This window comes from Fistularia commersonii, chromosome 14, assembly GCF_037954325.1.
Source record: "Fistularia commersonii isolate RoL2024-O1a breed Wild chromosome 14, RoL_Fcom_v1.0, whole genome shotgun sequence".
Taxonomy (NCBI): domain Eukaryota; kingdom Metazoa; phylum Chordata; class Actinopteri; order Syngnathiformes; family Fistulariidae; genus Fistularia; species Fistularia commersonii.
In genome coordinates, this window is record NC_141297.1 from 5,665,682 (window position 1) to 5,686,226 (window position 20,545).

The 20,545-nt window shown below is 44.0% G+C and overlaps 2 protein-coding genes across 2 annotated transcripts; both read left to right on the forward strand.

Moving 5' to 3' along the window:
* The first annotated feature begins 266 nt into the window (after positions 1-266).
* Positions 267-2,474, forward strand: tcf15 (transcription factor 15). Its single transcript, XM_086159422.1, has 2 exons — positions 267-918; positions 2,108-2,474. Exons 1-2 carry the CDS (start codon positions 436-438, stop codon positions 2,162-2,164), a joined length of 540 nt encoding a protein of 179 aa, XP_086015548.1. The 5' UTR covers positions 267-435; the 3' UTR covers positions 2,165-2,474.
* Positions 2,475-14,873: 12,399 nt separating this feature from the next.
* Positions 14,874-19,949, forward strand: LOC147227058 (uncharacterized). The gene is made up of 5 exons (XM_086159771.1): positions 14,874-14,975; positions 15,066-15,188; positions 15,261-15,471; positions 16,995-17,131; positions 19,236-19,949. The coding sequence occupies exons 1-5, from the start codon at positions 14,949-14,951 to the stop codon at positions 19,284-19,286; spliced, it is 549 nt and encodes a 182-aa protein (XP_086015897.1). The 5' UTR covers positions 14,874-14,948; the 3' UTR covers positions 19,287-19,949.
* Positions 19,950-20,545: the final 596 nt, after the last annotated feature.

The following is a 20,545-nucleotide window of genomic DNA, read 5'->3' on the forward strand; positions in this document are numbered from 1 at the left end:
AAAAAAATCATGAAAAAGTATCGCGTTCCATCCTTTATTGTGTGTGTGTTAACTAACTTTTAGTTAACTTTTAGTAAGGTTTGTTGGCTAACGTTTAGTGAACGTCTTACGGCTCGATTATCAGACATCGCTTCCACATTTGGTTCAACTGTCTGCATCCGGACGCAGTCGCCAAACCGTAACGTCCACTGGCGTGGGAGCCGCTCCCGTGTCACGCCGGCGGCTCCTCCCCGCGGCTATAAGAGCCCCGGGCGAGCAGGTAGGCCGGGCCCCGTGTGAGCGGAGCGGGCCGGGAAGGACTCCTCATGAAGACTCGGGTCGGCCGCGGGTGGTGGATGCTCGGTCTCTCTCTCTCGCTCTCCCTCTGTCCGTGTCTCCGCGCCGCCTTCCCGGGGATGTAGCAGCCGCCCCTCCCGACGGGAGCTGCCGGTGACCATGACGTTCGCTATGCTGCGCCCCGCGGCGGCGCGCCTCGCGTACTCGGACTTCGGCGGCGCGTCCGAGGAAGAGGAGAGCGACGACAGCTCGGAGCGGCCGTACCGCGGAGGAGGAGGGGGAAGCGGCGGCTCGGGGAAGCGCGGCAGGATCCCGCGTAAACCGGACGGAGACACCGCGCTCGTCCTGAAGCAGCGCAGCGCGGCGAACGCCCGGGAGCGCGGCCGGACGCAGAGCGTCAACACCGCCTTCACGGCGCTGCGCACTCTCATCCCCACCGAGCCGGTGGACCGGAAGCTGTCCAAGATCGAGACGCTGCGTCTGGCGTCCAGCTACATCTCACACCTGGCCAACGTGCTGCTGCTCGGGGACGGACGCGCCGACGGGCAGCCGTGCCTGGGCGCCGCACACCCGGCCGGGGACGGCGGGGCGAAGCAGCCGCGCAGCATCTGCACCTTCTGCCTGAGCAACCAGCGGAAAGGGGTAAAGGCCCGCCCGTATCTCGTGCGAACGAGTAAAGCTATTCGGCGTTAAAGGTTTTTTTTTTGTTTTGATATTTTTTGGTTTGGCAACTCTTTAAGGTGTGCGTAAATACGCATTACGCACGGGAGTTCACCTTTTCTGTTGCTATATTTTTTATCAGAGGTCGAGACGTATCTCGTGTGAATGAGTAAAGCTATTCGGCGTTAACCCTCTCAGGCTCAAATTAAGTTGTAGTTGCAGGAAAAATCTGATATTTGGCTGTCGCAAATCTGCAACATCTGCCTGGAGAAGGTTAAAGTTGTTTGTTTGTTTTTTCGATAAGGCAACTTTTTAAGGTGTGCATCAATACTTAACGCGCGGCAGTTCGTCTTATCTGTATATTTTTTTGTCGGAGGTAGAAATGTATCTCGTGCGAATGAGTACATGTGTTTGGCGCGAAAGAGGGTTTGACTTGATGATCTGGCAACTCACTGCCGCGTTTTCGTGTGCGTAAAATGACTACGCGCAGAAATTTTTCGTCTCTTTTTCCTTTTTGATAATTCACACACACATTTAGCTGTTAACCTTCTCTATTTCTATCTTTTTTCTCCTTTTTTGTTAAAGGCCGACCCGTATGTCGTGGGAACGAGTAAAAGTTGCGCTTGTTTTTTTTTTTTTAGATCTGGCAACTCTAACGTGCGCGCGCACACGCGCCAAATCTTTATTTTTTTTAACACACTCACACACACACACACACACACACATTCAGGCATTCGATTTAACTGTTTGCCATCTCTATTTCTAACTACCTCTCTTATGTTAAAGGGCGACCCATATCTCATGCAAACAAAAGGAAACTGTTTGGCGCTAAAGAGGATTTTTTAGATGACCTGACACCTCTTTACTGGGTCTTCAACCTGCACCAAAAAAAAGCCTTTTCATTTCCATCTTTTTCTCGTATTTTGTTATTACACACACACATACATACACATTCACTCATTCCATTCCTCACCCTGGTGTCTTTGTGCGTCTTGCGGTTAGAAATTTGCTTTTACATTATTTGTTTGGATGGAAAATGAACCACGTGACCCTGGTTTTGGACAACCTTTGGATACCTCCGGGGGAAAATATATTTGAGAGAAAAAAAAATGAAATCATATCTCCTCTGACATCGGTTTTTATGTTTTATATTTTCCCTTTCACGCCCAAGGACGGCTCAGAGTGTTTAAAGATGCGAAGGCTGGGTTCCCTGAAGGTGAGGCGCTGAGGAAGGACGCGCAAACCTGGAGACCCCTCGCAAGACTTTCTCAGGGAAGAGTCAGAGCTGGTGCTGCAGTGTGCACAACACCAACACACACACACACACACACACACACACACACAGACACACACACACACAGACACAGACACATACACCTACATGCTGGATCAAATGATGGACCCAGAGACTATTTATACTTGAGTGAAATTATAAACATAAGCCCTTCAAAGATGCAGTGCATTTGTTTGAAACTTATGAGTTTTTTTTTCTACATACATACATTTTCCCATTTATAAAATAAATATATTTTATCAAACTTTTTTTTTCCTCCTGATTTGTGATTTTAATCAGTGGTTAAAGGTTATTTTTTGGCTAAAAGCTTTGTGCGCAAATGGGTGCCATAATCACACGGGGGGGATAGCTTGAACCAACCCGCTCGGCAAATTATTGTAAAAAAAAAAAGGTCAAAAGAGGAGTAATAAGAATGGCAGCGAGGTTGTTTTATTTATACATTTTACTTACGTATAGAAAACGTACACTTTCTCCCTATTGTTTTCACTTTGCTGCTGTTTGTGATGCCTTCAGGGCCACAGGTTTCTGGTGTCGCCACAATTGGTGTTTTTTTTTTTTTTTTTTTTTTTAAGTCTGTTATCGATTAGTCACGGCAAATAGTAGCCGGCACTCCGCTTGTAGCCCCCAGCACAGCTGTTGGTATGCCGGAGGAATAAATCACTGCCATAGGCCCCGTGGATGGGGTGAGAGGTCAGAGGTCACGGTAGGGAAAAGGAGTGAAACCCTGTTTACTTATAATCGTGACATATGACGAGGGGTACCTTTTTCTTTTATTCCGAGTGGATACCCATTCTTTCCCGACTCAGGATGAAGATTCACCCCCCGACTCTTACTCCAGTCTGGAAGTTTTCTCCTTTTCCTGCAACGTGGTCTCTCGTGCACGGAGCCAATTGAGGCCACCTGCGCAGGAAAATATTTCATAACTGCTCGGAAATCAAGCTAAGCAGAGGCATTCCAGTCTCCAAGGGCCTCTTCTGTCTTCTCCAGGCGGAAAAAAACAGACCCTCCTCCGGCAGAATCGCAGCTCACACACACACACACACACACACACGCACGCACAGCTGAGCACGGATTCCGGTCCACACACACGGTCCGGTGAACGGCAGAGGAAGCTCCCCGGTGACACCGGAGGCTGAACGGAAAGTGGATTTTAAAGTTAAAGTTGCACACTGGGGGTCCAAACTCAGCTCCTCCCCCACCTGCTCTCAGGGCTGGCTGGAATTCGCTGCGCTACGTCCTGCACGCTGCAGGCCCAGGCCTCCTCCAATGGCTCCCTGAGGTCCCCCCCCTCCTGCAACCGGCAGGAAGATGTCACGGAGGCACAGGAAGGGAAAACAACATGCGTCCGACCTCTGTGAAGACCTCTCTGTGCGGCGGGCTCTGGGTCAGCGCCAGCCTTGACATCACTCTGCACCGGGACCCCAGATGTACGGCTCTCTGGTGGTACCGTTTGGGGCGAGCACCAAATTTTCAGTTTCAGCAAATTGGCCGAGGAGGCTGTCTCGCGAAGATGACAGGTAACAAATGGATGGCAGAAAAAAAACGACAGGAGGAGAGAGGCTGCGGAACCGAAGTCCGTCCGGCGCGGATGTGTTTAACATGTCCGACAGGAGAGGATGTGGATGCACCTGGGGACCCCCGCCCCCCGCGCAGGTTTGTTCTTTACAACCGCTCCACTTTGGTGAACCCCCCCCCCCTACTTCCTCGGACGCCCGCCGCCCCTAATCTCAAAAGACGTTTTTAAGCATGAAGAATTTCAACAGAGATGATATGAAGCCAGACAGCTCCTCCGGCTGCTCCGGCCAGTTTCTCTTCCACCTTGATGAAAAGTGACAGTAGTTGTGAAATAAATAAGTGAAGCCTTGCAGGAAAAAAATATTTCAAGTTAGATTTTTTTGTTGTTGTTCCAATAATTGTGTTAAATCACTAAAACTGGAGACATTTAGCGCAGATAAATAAGACTTTTACAGTAGATTGAAGTCAATCGCATTATGCAGCCGCTTGCAAAAAAATTATGAAAAAAAATCCCTTAACCAGGACAATAATTTCAAGATTTTGTGAGGCTGTTATTTTATTTTTGATTTTATTTTGTTTTTAATTGAATTTAATTAATTCATTTTCTATACCGCTTATTCCGCACTCAGGGTTGAGGGGGTGTTGCATCCAATATGACTGTCGTTGGATGGATCACAGAGCCCGATAGAGAAAAACTACCATTCACTTCTTCATTCACACGTCTGGGCAATTCAGGGTCTCCATGTTGTTGAACTGTGGGAGGAAATCTGGGTGAAACCTTTGCAGACACGGGGAACGGAGAACATGGAGACTCCACACAGACAGGCATGATGTTGGAATTGAACCTTCACCCTGAGGGGGTAGAAGCGCAGATCACTGAGCCACTGATTTTATTTTATTTCATTCCATTTTTATTTCTGTTTAAAAAAAAAACAGCAGGAAGAATTCATGACAGCAAAAGTAAAGTAAATATCATAATGTAATCAGCATAATGAAAATTAAATTCAAATAAGAAGACTTAGAGGACAGCAAAGACAAGATACACAATTATAATAAAAGAGATGTATGAGGATTGTTCCATTTATACGAATAAAAAAAAAAACCTGCGCAAGAAAAACTGGATGTTCTAATGCTCATGTAGGGCAGGATTTACAGCGGGTCTGTTATGTCTTATTGCAACGGTTCCATTGGAAATTTCAAAAGTGCAGACAACAATTAGAGTGTTTTGCTCGAGTAAAAGTTTAAAAAGAAATACAAAAAATAATTGGGAAAATACAAGAATAAAAGTGCATGACATTTAAATGCAGTCATTCTATAAGCTGTCATGAAATGTTTTTTCTTAATAATGTCTCCATCATCATCACAGCTGCAGGAACTCATTCCTGACGCAGGAGACCATGTTCCCAAAAAACTGGGGTTGATGTTGTTATCCCCCAAATCCCATTCAGGAAGCGCCCCCTTTTTTTTTTTCATGCGTTAACCAATCCCGGTAAGAAAACGCAGCGTGCAAAACATCTTTGCAGATTAAACACAAATCAGCGTGCTGACAGCTCTGCCACGTCAAAGGAGGAGAAGATAAACTAGCTGATCCAGAAACAGGAAGGATGTTATGCTTTTTTTTTTTTTTTTTGGACATCATCTTTGAGCACGACCCTGATTCCCAGACGGGTGCTTACCCTCGGTATTTGCCCCCCGCTCCCCCCCTGCTCCCCTGCTGGAGGAGCTCTTGCTGAAAAAGTGACCTGGGCACGACGATATTTTAACAGCTCTCGCTCTCGCGGGGCCTCCTGCGGGGGTCCGGACGGGTTCTGGGGCTCGGCGGCCGACGGTTCCCCCACCCCCGACTCAGCCTGCGTGTCAAAGATATTAATGGCTCTGAGTCACTCCGTGGCTCACGACCAGGCCTCTGATAGCTCGCTTCCGATTTTTTTACTGAACATGACCGCTTTTCCAGAGTAGGAGGAGGAGGAGGAGAGGGAGGAGGAAGTCGGTTGTGTCTTCTCAAACATTCAAGAACAATTGTTTTCTGCCAGAGAATTTGGCAGGGCACTCAGACAGGGAGGATGATGGACGGCCTTACAGTGAATAGGGTGGGTGGGTTTGGAATAGGGGGGGTTAGTGAAAAGGAAATCCCCCAAGATCAAAATACGGAACAATACAGACCATCGTAACGGCCGGGCCCTTCTGTGGGTTCAGACAATCAGCCCCTGACATTGAGCGGGGTCGGGGGAGGGGCGGGGGAAGGGGGAGGGACCGGCGTCTGCGCATAGGCAGATGGGAGAATCCCGCAGCGCCAGTCAGAGAGCCAAATTCGCTTCCTCACCCAAACAATTGAGGAGGCGCGGCGGACGTAGCCTCACTTCCCCCGCATTCTTAACACGTTCACTCGGAAAGCACGAGCCAACTTGTCGCACGCGGCATGTGACACATACACAATATTTACATTCTTTTTTTGTTTGTTTGTTTTGTTTTGTTTTGGGCAATCTGGCGAAGATGGGATTCGATGGTCCTGAAGTGCAGGGTAGGAGCCTCTCGGATAAGAAGGGACGTTTTGGTAACGCGCACCCGTACCATGAAAAAGTCACGGTAGGGTCTGTGCCTCCCCTCATCCCCGACCCCGACCCCGACCCCAAACCACCCCCCTCGAATCAGGCCGTATCCACCTGCATGCCGGGCCTTCTGTGGTGCAAAACGTTGTGGTTTTTTAGTGGTGGGATTTACGGCTCTCTGAAGGGAGCCGGATCTTATGGCTCCATTCCCTCACCCGCCCCCCCTAAACCCCAGCCATGCCTCCCTCCCGCACCCCCACACTTCTATTTTTTAATAGGGAGCTGGGAATACTACATTCACCCTAAAAAAAACTCCCAATACACACCTATACATATATATTGAAATATAAATACAGTGGAACCTTGACTTGAGTGTGATTCATTCGTACCCGAGCTCATAACTCAATTTGCTCGTATATCAAATTAAATCTCCCTGTTGAAATGAATCAAATGCTATCAATCCGTTCCCACCCACGTGCCGAGCCACACGTGTTTGGTGTTTTTAATCAAGAAAAATGTACTTTATAAATAAATGATAATGTATAAAAATGTAATTAAAAAGAATGTGAAGGAGTAAAATGGGTTTATTGAGCGTATCTACCTTGAATATCGGTCCAAGACGATTTTTATTTTCCCCTCTATCACATAACTTACTCGCTACACCCTTAGCATGTAATGCTAAATGTAACCTGCATCCTATGCTACAATTTATCGCTAAATTCAAGTCAACAACTAAGTTGAATTTTAAAAACGTTGTTTCAGAAATGAGCAAACCATCTCTGACTTGCTTTGAATGACTCTTCCGATGCCTCCCTCTTTGACATTCCTGCCGTCTGAATCACCATTGAGCTTGATGGTGATTCAGATCTCAGCTCATATCACAAAGCAAAAAAAAATCGACCGAAAGATGGTTCGTGTCTCAAAAAATTCAGTAGTCCATCCCCTTTTGCAGTGATTTTTAATCCTTTTTATCTAATTTTATATCATAGATTTTTCATTAAACATGGGTTTTTGCAGTATAAATGTATTTTTCAATTTTTCAATTTTTCAATTTTTCAACAGGACTATCCATGAAACTTTTTCACTTTTTTTTTCAGTTTTTTCAGCCTCTACTATGACGCCCAAACATTCTGCCCTTTCTAAGGGTATCTGACACTGAAGTTAAGCAGCAGAGAATGATGCTACCCTCGGTAGAAAAAGTGCAACTTCTCGACTTTTGTATTAATTTCTCAAAAAAAAAACAGAGGCAGCAACTGCCTATAACTATGTTTTGGAAGAAAAAACACAGTAAATCATACGCCTGCACCTTCAGTGAGGTTAGTTGAGGGTTAATATATCTGTAAATACCATCGAAATACCATCAATATTATCACGCCCGTATTTTGCAGAAATTCACTTTCCGCGGGGGGTCTTGGAATATACCTCCCGCGAAAAGTGATGGTACCAAAAAACAGAAATCATTGCACCCCAAACCACACCCACAAAATTCCTAGCAACCCAAAAATCACACAGAAAACAAGCATCAACATAGACCCCAACTTTCGTGACCGGCTACAATATATATGCTAACTAGAAATAGAAAAAGTAGAAAAAGTACAACTTCTGGACATGTTGAAGCCAAAGGAAAAACTTTGCTGTTGTCGGTTGCTACTTCGGGTATTTTGGTTTATATACGTATATATACGTAGATACACGTATGTGTATATAGTACACATACATAGTATACATATAGTATACATACATGTATATATCTATATATGAAATATATAGATATATATAGTTAGATATATATAGTAAACGTCTATACATAACATATATATATCGATGTATGCATATATGCGTATTTACGTATATATACTTATTCTTCTTCTTCTTCTTCTTCTTCTTTCGGCTTTTCCCGTTAGGGGTCGCCACAGCGAGTCAACTTTCTCCATCTAACCCTATTCTCTGTATCTTCCTCTCTCACACCAGCTACTTTCATATCCTCTCTCACTACGTCCATAAATCTTCTCTTTGGTCTTCCTCGAGACCTCTTGCCTGGCAGCTCCAATTCCAGCATCCGTCTACCAATATATTCACTATCTCTTCTCTGTACATGACCGAACCATCTCAGTCTGGCTTCTCTGACCTTCTCTCCAAAACATCGAACATGTGCCGTCCCTCTGATAGATTCATTCCTGATCCTATCCATCCTGGTCACTCCCAAAGAGAACCTCAACATCTTCATCTCTGCAACCTCTAGTTCTGCCTGCTGTCTTTTGGTCATTGTAACAGTTTCTAGTCCATACATCATCGCTGGTCTCACCACTGTCTTGTACACCTTTCCTTTTATTCTGGCCGATAGTCTTCTATCACATAGTACCCCTGACACTTTTCTCCACCCATTCCAACCTGCTTGGACCCGTCTCTTCACCTCTTTTCCGCACTCTCCGTTGCTCTGGACTGTTGACCCTAAGTACCTGAAATCCTCCAGCTTCTTGATCTCCATTCCCTGTAGCCTCACCGCTCCACCCGAGTTCCTCTCATTCACACACATATATTCTGTCTTGCTGCGACTAACTTTCATTCCTCTCCTTTCCAGAGCATACCTCCACCTCTCTAGATTTTCCTCTACCTGTTGTCTGCTCTCACTACAGATCACAATGTCATCCGCAAACATCATGGTCCATGGGGATTCCTGTCTAACTTCATCTGTCAGCCTATCCATCACCATTGCAAACAAGAAGGGGCTCAGTGCTGATCCCTGATGGAGTCCCACCTCCACCTTGAACTTCTCTGTTACCCCTACAGCACACCGTACCAGTGTCTCACAGCTAGCATACATGTCCTGCACCAGTCCAACATACTTCTCTGCCACTCCAGACTTCCTCATACAATACCAGAGCTCCTCTCTTGGCACCCTGTCATATGCTTTTTCTAGGTCTACAAAAACGCAGTGCAACTCCCTCTGGCCTTCTCTGTACTTTTCTATTAGCATTCTCAACGCAAATACTGCATCTGTAGTACTCTTCCTAGGCATGAAGCCATACTGCTGTTCACAAATGCTGACTTCTGCTCTCAGTCTAGTTTCCACTACTCTTTCCCATAACTTCATTGTATGGCTCATCAACTTTATCCCTCTGTAGTTGCCACAATTCTGCACATCCCCTTTATTCTTAAAAATAGGCACCATCACACTTTGTCTCCATTCTTCAGGCATCTTCTCACTCTCTAAGATCCTGTTGAATAATCTAGTCAGAAAATCTACCGCTGCCTCTCCTAGACACTTCCACACCTCCACAGGTATATCATCAGGACCAACTGCTTTTCCACTCTTCATCCTCTTCAATGCCTTCCTCACTTCACTTTTACTAATTTTTGCTACTTTGTGGTCTACAATAGTCACCTCTTCTACCCTTGCCTCTCTTTCATTTTCCACATTCATCAGTTCTTCAAAGTACTCTTTCCATCTTCCCATCACTCTTCTAGCATCTGTCAATACATTTCCCTCTCTGTCCTTTATCACCCGGACCTGTTGTACATCCTTTGCATCTTTATCTCTCTGTTTCGCCAACCTGTATAGATCATTCTCACCCTCCTTACTATCCAACCGAGCATACAAGTCATCATAAGCCCTTTGTTTTGCCTTTGCTACCTCTATCTTTACCTTTCGCCGCACCTCCCTGAACTCCTGTCTGTTCTCTTCAGTCCTCTCAGTATCCCACTTCTTCTTCGCTAACCGCTTTCTCTGTATACACTCCTGCACTTCCTCATTCCACCACCAAGTCTCCTTATCTACTTTCCTTCCAGATGACACACCAAGTACTCTTTTACCTGTCTCCCTGATAACACTAGCTGTAGTTGTCCAATCATCTGGAAGCTCACCCTGACCACCCAGACCCTTTCTCAACTCCTCCCTGAAAACCATGCAACACTCCTCCCTTTTCAGCTTCCACCATTTTGTCCTCTGCTCTGCCTTTGTCCTCTTCATCTTCCTTGTCACCAGAGTCATCCTACAAACCACCATCCTATGCTGTCTGGCTACACTCTCACCTACAACTACTTTGCAGTCACTAATCTCTTTCAGGTTACCTCGTCTATACAAGATGTAGTCTACCTGCGTGCTCCTACCTCCGCTCTTATAAGTTACCCTATGTTCCTGTTTTTTCTGGAAAAAGGTGTTCACTACAGCCATTTCCATCCTTTTTGCAAAATCTACCACCATCTGTCCCTCTGCATTCCTATCCTGGATACCAAATCTGCCCATCACTTCTTCATCCCCTCTATTGCCTTCACCGACATGTCCATTGAAGTCTGCACCAATGACCACTCTCTCATTTCTGGGAATATTCTGCATCACTTCATCTAACTCATTCCAGAACTTCTCCTTCTCTTCAGATTCACATCCCACCTGCGGGGCATAGCCACTAACAACATTGAGCATCACACCTTCGATTTCCAGTTTCAGACTCATAAGTCTATCTGACATTCTTTTCACCTCTAGGACGTTCCTAACAAACTCCTCCTTCAAGATAACTCCTACTCCATTTCTCTTCTTGTCAGTACCATAATAGTACAACTTAAAGCCTGCTCCTAAGCTTCTAGCCTTACTACCTTTCCACCTGGTCTCCTGGACACACAGTATATCCACCTTCCTTCTCTGCATCATGTCGACCAGCTCTCTACCTTTTCCTGTCATAGTCCCAACATTCAAAGTCCCTACTCTCAGTCCCAGACTCTTTCCCTTCCTCCTCTCTCTCTGCTTCCGAACACGCACTCCACCTCTTCTTCTTGTTCTTGTTCTTCGACCCACAGTAGCCCAATTTCCATTAGTACCCTGTAGGTCATCAGTACCAATGGCGGTCGTTGTTAACCCGGTCCGCGACCGATCCGGTATGGTATAGTTTTGGTTGTCTCGCATATTTGGTTTTGGCAAAAGTTTTACGCCGGATGCCCTTCCTGACGCAACCCTCTGCATTTATCCGGGCTTGGGACCGGCACAGGGAGACACTGCTCCGTGCCCCCCCAAGGCAGGCTTGGAGAGGCACGGGCCAGTGCCGCCCTGAGGCTGCATTTACGTATATATACTTATATGTATGTATATATATGAAAAAATATATATACATATACACACACACACACACATATATATACTATATATATATAAAAAAATACATATATACACACACACACATATATATGTATAAGAAGCAGCTGCAATAAACAAAATTAGAACAAAATCCCCCGAAGTAGCGACAGTAAAGCTTTTCCTTATACATACATTATATGTACACATATATATATATACAAATACATATATATGTATATATGTTCTTATATATATGTATATGCATAAATATATATTAATAAATACACATATATGTATTTATCTTCTGCACAAAATATATATATTTACGATATTTACTATAATGAATATTTACTATATTGATTCACTCTCTGAATCAGTGTGTTTAATCATCGGCCCTTCATTTACGGTCTGGCCCACAGTATCTCTGGTCAGGGGCCGAGCCCACAGTGAGACCGTGGGCACAACAATCGAACAGCTCTCGGTGACTCAGTTCCCTCCGGTCGAATTGAAAAGCAGCTCAAAAGAAAAGCGAGCGCCGTGACGTAGTCAGGGTTAACCCTTTGGGGCACACGGGGGCCACCGGAGATCCTCCAAATGCCCAAGCGGGATCATTGTTCTATCTCTATTGTCAAATTAAATCCATCCTCCCTTATATTCCAGTCGTGTGAATCTTCGGGGTCGAGAAGAGGGCAGCGCCATAAGACTGGAAAGCCCGGTACCTCTCCAAGGCCGGGGGTCACATTTCTTTATTCACTTGGAGCAGATGTAGATTTTTTTCCTCTGGCGAAAAACTATATTTTTTTTGTACTGCTGCTCGACTGTACCAATGATATTTTTGTTGTTTTTACCCAGCAATCTCTAATATTCTTCTCTATTTGTGTAATTTACAACATCTTTATTGCCCTCAGCTGGGCCGTCTCTGCATTTATGTTTTTAACTTCCCTCGCAGCACAACGCAGGACGATAAAGATCTGAACGGGCCTCGGCGAATTTTGATTTACGTCCGCCTGAACCGAAAAACTAGATCGGATCCTCTCAAAGTATCATCGTCCGGCCCGTCCGGCAGCAAAACGCCGGGCACTTTGTACGCTCCATCAAAGAGCCATAAATCTGTCGAACCCCAGTAAACATGCGCAGAATTCATGGGAAAGTCTCCGAGCACCGGACCTGAGGGAGAGACTACGGAACCATTGGGATGTTTCATTTCGGCAAACAGAGCAAACAGTCAGAGGATTTCCTCAATCAGGGGGCTAAAGAGTGTGCGCTGAACAACCTCGCTGACAGAAACATGGAGATCTGGGCTCGCAGCTGGGCGTACTAACAACCTCTGGGATTTGCCGTGGCGTGCAACAACCTTTAACTGCGACACGGACAGCCAGAATCAAACACGTGCACGTGCGCGGCGTGCGTGCGCGTACAACACACTCACACAAAAGGGTGATCCACAAATTGTTTTTGTCCCTTTTACCGCATGTCATCCTTTTCAGGGGTCAGAGGATATACATGACGGACCTCACGACCTTTGAGATAGCCATACCAAACTCCATTCAGAAAACCGCGAATTTAAGAGCGGCTCGCTTGTGTTTCCCCGCGCAGATGGGATTAAACAGAAAGTTGTTATCGTAGCCTGTTGATGGTTTTCCGGTGTAATCCCGTTTCTTTTTTGCATGTATTGGATTCGAGGGCACACACATGTTGGAGTGTGGTAATGTGAATGTAATGAAGGTTGATACCGTAGGCTAACATTTTTTGGAATTTTTGTGAAGCTAACAAGCGCGGGGTTGCACCCCAATTGCAGCACAGGAAGCAAAATAGGGCGTGGATCCTCGTATCTTGCAGCAGGGATGGTGGCTTGCAGCCAAATTCGACTTTCCAACTCTCTTTCCCGGAGGTTCAAACCCCGGGTCTTCCAGCGTGAGTTTTGTTAACCAGAGAATCCAAAACCTTCGTCACCGAGTGACGTGAAAGTTGTGAAGCCGCCAAGTGCAGTTCATCTGCCTTCTACCCTGGGAGAGCTTTCGAAATCTCTCCAAGATGCGACTTCCTCCGGACCCTCGACACTGACGTGGATGAAAGGGTGTCGGGGAGGGGGAGTCCCTCCCTCTGGGCTGGCAGGCTGAACAGGAAGTCGTCTTAAGATGAAACGCCGTTTGAATCAAAATACAAACACAAAGGCAACGGCAGTTTTTGTTTATAAATATAAACATATGTTTCCCCGGCGAAACACGACTGACTTGAAAAGCAGTCTCTCAACCACCCATCCAATTCAGGAAATCCGCCCTTTCTCCGCCCCAGTCCATGCAAAGCCAGATCAATAATTTTTCAGAATTTTTCTTTTTTTCTTTTATTCTTTTCCTCAAAGGCAACCCTTTTTATACATGAGTTCAACAACAGCTATGAAGGGGGAAAATTTTTAAAATTTCATTGGCCAGAAATGTGACAAACGGATCGCTCATGTTTGATTTTTTTTTTTTTAGAAAAAAATTATAGAAATGTGAAAAAAAATCACCTAAAAATGAGACCAAACCTTAAAAAGAAGTGTAAATTTTCAGACAGTAAAAATTCAGAGATTTAATTTGGATAAAAATGAGCTATATTTATGACCGTGTAAGGTCAGATCAGAAATCCATCTTAAATATGGTGAACTTTTACCGTTTTTATTTGTGGACCGGGTTCAATCACTTTGTCGATCAACATAAAACTAATATTGGAAGGCCCGAACGTCTGCGTCAGAGAAATCTATTGCCAGTTTAAATATGGAATAGATCTATTACTCATGCAGATATCAATCTGGAGACATTAATCTCAACAGACTCGCAGCTGCAGTTACTGGCCTGCAGTCGGACGAAAAATTCCCGAAGTTTATAAAAATCGGTAAAGGTCCAATCCCGCCGTGCCAGCTGCCGCTGAATGAGGTATTGTCTAACGCAGATGGGCGGAATCTGGAGCCCCACACTTTTCCATAAAGCAAGACGGCTATTAATAACGCGCATCGACCTCCTTTGTCAACAAGACCGACGCATACAAATAATACGCCTGGAGGAGGCAGCGGGGCAGGGGGGGCAACGGGGAGTTCCCTGGGATGAAAACAGGATGAGCCGACTGCTTCACATTGCGTGTGTGGGTGTGTGTGTGTGTGTGTGTGTGTGTGTGTGTGGGTGGGTGTGCTGTGTTTTTTTTACGCCTTGCTACTCAAGACAGTCAATGGCAGAGAGTTCTGTGGAGAAGCGGCTTCCAGCAGCCTCCGACCCCCCCTAAGCCTTGATAGATGCGTTTCGAAAATTGTTCCCAGAAGAGCCGTCTGCAAAATAATTTTTGGTTTTCTGTCTTTTACTTCCTGTTTCTGGGTTCGTTTATTATTTAAAGTCCATTTCGACGAAAACGTCTTGGCTCGTAGAGGCCCCAAGATGAGTAAAAAACAATCCCGCCACACGGTGGCGCCCTTTCCTGACGAACAATGATCAGAGGGGTTGAAAAACCCCTTCTTATCCATGTCTTGATGCCGTTTGAAGTGAAGTGAGAACATTGAAAAAAAAGCTGTTGCTATCTGCTGAGCGCTTCTAGGCGGCGGGTCGGAAGTCAAGACATGATCGCGGCCGTGCTTTTCCTCGAGGTGAGTAAAATGCGTCCAAATGTTGCATTATGAAGCACGATTAGATTCCAGCGCGTTGACGTCATGTTGATTGGTTCGGATGCTCTTCAGCTGCTGGTGCTGTCTCGGGTCGCCCGGGCTCTGTCCCACATCTCGGCGGATTGCGGCAAAGACCTCTCCCTTGCCTGCCAGGGTGTCAAGAGCGTGGACTTCGTCTGGGTGACTTGGTATCAGGTGGGTTACGTGTGAACGAATCCCCCCGACGTGTCCCTCCCGAGACCAACCCTTGCCTCTGCCTTCTCTCAGCTCCTTAACGGCAAGAGAATCGCCATCTACCGGGTCTCCAAGAAAGGAGAGGTGAAGAAATACAACTTCTCACGCATGTTCTCCCCAGACCGGGGCCACGGCCTCCTCCTCCCCGCCGTATCGCCTGGAGACACGGGAGCCTACGAGTGCGCTATCAGTGCGGCGGTTGGCAAACAAAATGTGAACACCAGAGTTAACCTGCAAGTGAATGGTACGGACAGATACTCACCCATTCCTCTTACGTGGATTCTCCTGTTCTCTCCTTTCGATAGATAGATAGATAGATAGATAGATAGATAGATAGATAGATAGATAGATAGATAGATAGATAGATAGATAGATAGATAGATAGATAGATAGATAGATAGATAGATAGATAGATAGATAGATAGATAGATAGAGTGAGGTTCAATTAAGATTAGAGCTGGTTTATATATATATATATATATGTATGTATGTATGTATGTATGTATTAGTTGTATAGTATGTGTGTATAGTGTGTGTATATATACATATGCACACACACACGCACATAGACACACATATATATATACATATAAATGTTTTATATACATATATGTATATATAGTATATAATGGTAAGTGGTCTCCATTTGTATAGTGCATTCATCATCTTGCTGTTTCAAACTGCAAGAATTAGGACTCGTCTATCCTATATGTGTATTATATATGTACAGAATATAGATATTAATATAGATATAGCACAACGTGATAAATGGTTTCCACCTCTACAGTGGTTTCATCATCAACTTACTGTTTCAAAGCACAAATATTAGAACTTGTTTTCTATTATATTATATTTATATAAAAATATTTATATATTTCTATTATATTATATTATATATTATATATGATTATATATTTGTATATTATATGTACAGTATATATATATATATATATATATATATATATATATATATTATGCCAAATGCTCTCCCCTTATACAGCACTTTGATCACCTTGACGTTTTTAAAGGCAAAGATTAGGCCTGGGTTTCTTTTATATGTATGTAATACATATACAGATATAATACATATAAAATATGTGTATAGACAATATCATGGTATTGTGATAAATGCTATAATATATAATTTCATGGTGAATGGCTTTCTTCGCCTTCCTGTTTCTGGTGAACACACACACACACATACACACACACACACACGCACACACACGGTTGTTCATTGTTTTCCCCTTGGGTGCCTCGGCACAGCGGGAATCACACCAACAACCTCTCAACTCGGATGAAACTTTGTCCAGTTTGTGTTTGAGCACCGACTCACATAAAACTGAATTGAAAGCATTTATTTGCACAGCGGCATCGCAGCTAATGTCAGCTCAATATTCAATCAACACAAGTGTGGTGTGGAGAATTGAACCCAGGTATTGCCCCCCAGCAACTTCATCCTCAGCAGAATACACAACACACACACACACACACACATAAACACACACATACAGCATGTGCTTCAACTGCATGCAGTGTGATCTGCAGACCCTCGTCTCTGCAAAGCGGTTGCAGAACAACATGGAGGGGAGTGGGGGAGAAAACAGGAAGCTTACATCAAGACCCCGTTTAGCGTGCGGGTTGGATTCTAACCTTTGCTGGCGCTCAACTGCAAAAACAAAATACCTTCCATTGTACCGTTTTCCCCGGGCTGTCTGTCTGTCTGTCTGAAAGAGGATTGGTGTTGTTTGATAACGTCTGTTCCAGAGTGTGTGACGCCCACGTCCGTCTCCGACACGACTGTGCTCCAAGCCGGCGAGAGGGCTCCATTGGACCTGCCGGTGATGTTCACCACCCTGGGCTGCTTGGCTGTGGGCCTTGTGAAGATGATTTTATCCATTTTGGTAAAGAATCACCGCTGAGTTGAGACGATAAATGAATAACCGTTTGCATAGTTAGACTTATAGGAAACGCGTTTAGTTATCTCTCCGAGCTGAGGATGAGAACCTCCTTCTTCTTCCTGGCTGGGCCGGACTGACCATCAGGTGACACGGAGATTCACCAGACCACCTTTTAAAAATCCACTGCTGGAACGGTGAAGTGCCCTTTTAGTAACACAGTGATAACAGAGGGGACCGGCTTATAGAAGGTTAATTTAATTGGAAGATTAAATAAAATAATAATAATGATAATTTAATTTAATTTAATTTTATTTTATTTTATTTTATTTCTGAATTTTTATTATTATTATTATTATTACTATTTATTTTATAATAGAAAATAAAATAGTTAATAATAACGTGATAAAAAAAAAAATGTTATATTAAATTAGGTTAGATTAGACTAGATAACATAACAACTCAATGCCTTTTTTTTTTTTTTTTTAACCAGGAGTGCAATAGATGCTACACAAGACAAGACGGATTGTTATATATATAGAATATATAATGTTGGCAGGGTCTCAACGACAAACCACCAAGAAACATTTTCTTCTTAAAACGGCAAGAGAGTTCAAACAACATCAGACACCTGTCTGCGGCTTCTTTGGTGGCCGCTTTTGTTTTGCAGGGGATTATTTGATGGATATTCTTTGCAGTACAAAGAGAGGTGCAATAGAGGAGTAGTTGAGGTTTGTAATTCTGCCAGGGGACATTTAAAAAGAGGAGGAAAACCTAGAAATGAGCAGAAGAACGCAATCTTGCTGTCTGAAAAACACATTTCTGGAAAGCAGCTCTTCCCAAAAACATTCAACACTGACCAATAATAAGAATTAGAGAATAGAATATAAAAAAGGCAAAATCTGTGAGTAAGAGGTCATAAAATGGAGTTAAATAAACTCTGGGGATGAAAATTAAAAAAAAAGGGCATGACGAGATCTTGACTTCCTGTTTTAAAAGTCAGAGGGAGGTTTTGTGTATTTTCACGCAGAAAACACACATGTGATGTTATCATCCACATATATTCCCCTTAAACGTCTTATTGGGGGTTAGCAGTCGAGGCCGCGTGAAAGCAGCGGGAGAGAAGGGAGAAAACACACACACACACACACACACACACACACACACACACACACACACACACACACACACACACACACACAAGTGGGAAAGGAACTGTGATTCTGCTCTCACACATCTGCGCCGACACATTCTCAGCTGCAGAGCGTTAATGTTGTCCATGTTCCTGCGCCTGACACCCTGCACGCTCTGCGCCGTCCAGAAGTAACAACATATAATAGCGTGTTATCCGATATTATGTTATGTAATAACAACCACACTCTATATGTTATACATTTGTCATTGCATTACAGTAATACATATGTTATTACAATCTCATCGTGGTTATAACTAAATCAAACCTCGCTGTGGGATCTAAGGAGGAAGGCAATTATATCAGTGTACACGATACAAGTGGATTTTAGTTATTGAAATGGTTTGATGTGTGGATGAAAATAGTTCTGCTATTATTACAAGTAATAACCTATTACAAGGTGCAGGGGAAGCTAGTTCGCAACATTTGAAATGCATCAGGTTTTCTTCCAAATTGCAGACATTAGCACTTAAAGAAATTGATATTTTTATTGGTTTGTCAACTTTTTAGCTGTTTTGCCTGTTTTCACATTTTGATTTATTAACAGCACAGCTCCCTTCACTTTTTCCTTAAGAAGGGATGCAGTACTGAGCAGACATTGGAAAGCAGAACGTACCTGTAACCGTTCGCCCTTGGACTCAAGTGTGTGTGTGTGCATGTCCGTGTGTCCGTGTGTGTGTGTGTGTGTGTGTGTGTGTGTGTGTGTGTGTGTGCGTGAGCTCACTCCTTCTTGATAGCACTTCCTGCAGCAGCGGCGGCGGCCCAGTTTTGATGTTGTTTTTCCTCTTTGCAAAGTGGGTGGGCTTCTTTTCCGGTTGAAGTCCCCACCAACCTCCAGCCCCTCCCGCCTCCTCCTCCCCGGCTCGTGTATTGCTGATTTTTTCCCCGTGTTCTTCTTTTTCCCCGGTGACCTTTCAGGTGATCAAGGCCCTTCTTCGTTCCAGAACCCCCGGACGACTGAGACGCTGAAGCCCTCCCCGCCGAGCTGCTTTAGGAAGTGGATATAAATCCATTAAATGTAACGGAAGAAGATATTATTTTTTATTTATTTTTATTTCTTTATTTTATTTCCTCCATCTTTTATTTATCGTCTCTGAACCTCAGCCAAGCAAGGAGGGGACGTTTTTCATGCATTGGACAGAAACAAGATAGGGAATAAGGGGATTGAATTATGAAGTCTTTTCCTTTTTATAGTGGCCTGAAATTCACATTATGGAAGTTATTATACAGTCATAAAGAATATGAATATTCCATATAATTTAGTTGGTAAATTCATCAGTGAATATCTTCAGTGAATATAATCTCTGGAAAACTGACGCGGTTGATTGATATGTTCATATTTTATTCACATTTGTTTGCAGACAGTCAGGTCTAATAGCACATTCATAGAATATCAAACATTATTACAGATTATAAATGCCGCTTAAAAAATATCATGTTTGTGATTCATTGTAAACCGAAACACCTGAAGGGGATCCATGATCTGTGAATAAGCCGATTCTCCCCATGAAATCTACAGGTCATATTAAATACCTGTTATTTTGCACCTTGAGGAATCATTTCATTGAATAATGTAATATCCGTTGAATATTCATAGCATTTTACTGATAAGTGCTAATAAATGCATGCAACAGTAACACTACCACAAAAGATATGTTATTAATGCATTATTAATGCATTATGCCAAATGTATTGTCATTCATCTTCAATTGACAGTCAAAAAGTGTATTTAAAAGTTAACCAAACCCGTGTGAGATTTGCGATCGGCGTCAGCTCGTTTGCAAGGTTGGATGCTGACCCGTGATGTCACAACACTTTCACTTCCCCTCTTGATACGATCATTGCCTGCAGCCATGTGGATGTGGTTTCAAGATAGTGTCATGACACCAAGGCCTCTAGGATAGGAGTGAAACCCCTCTCACACACACACACACACACACACAGGTTCCCCTGTGGTGTCAGGTTAGATTCAGAAAATAAGCCCCTGAAAGGGCGTCGAGAGCAATCTTGTGCCGGGGTTTCCACCTGCTGGCGGGACCCGGGAGGACGACAGAACCGGACAGACTCGCGCACAAGCTTTTTTAAAATCCTTGAAACAGAAATAACACTTTTTTAACCCTGCAACTTCTATTTGTGGGAATAACTCTGCACATTTTAATGAGTTTTTTTTTTTCTGCAAAAAAAGAAGGATGCTGAGTGAGTTATCTAGACTTAAAAAGTTGAGACAT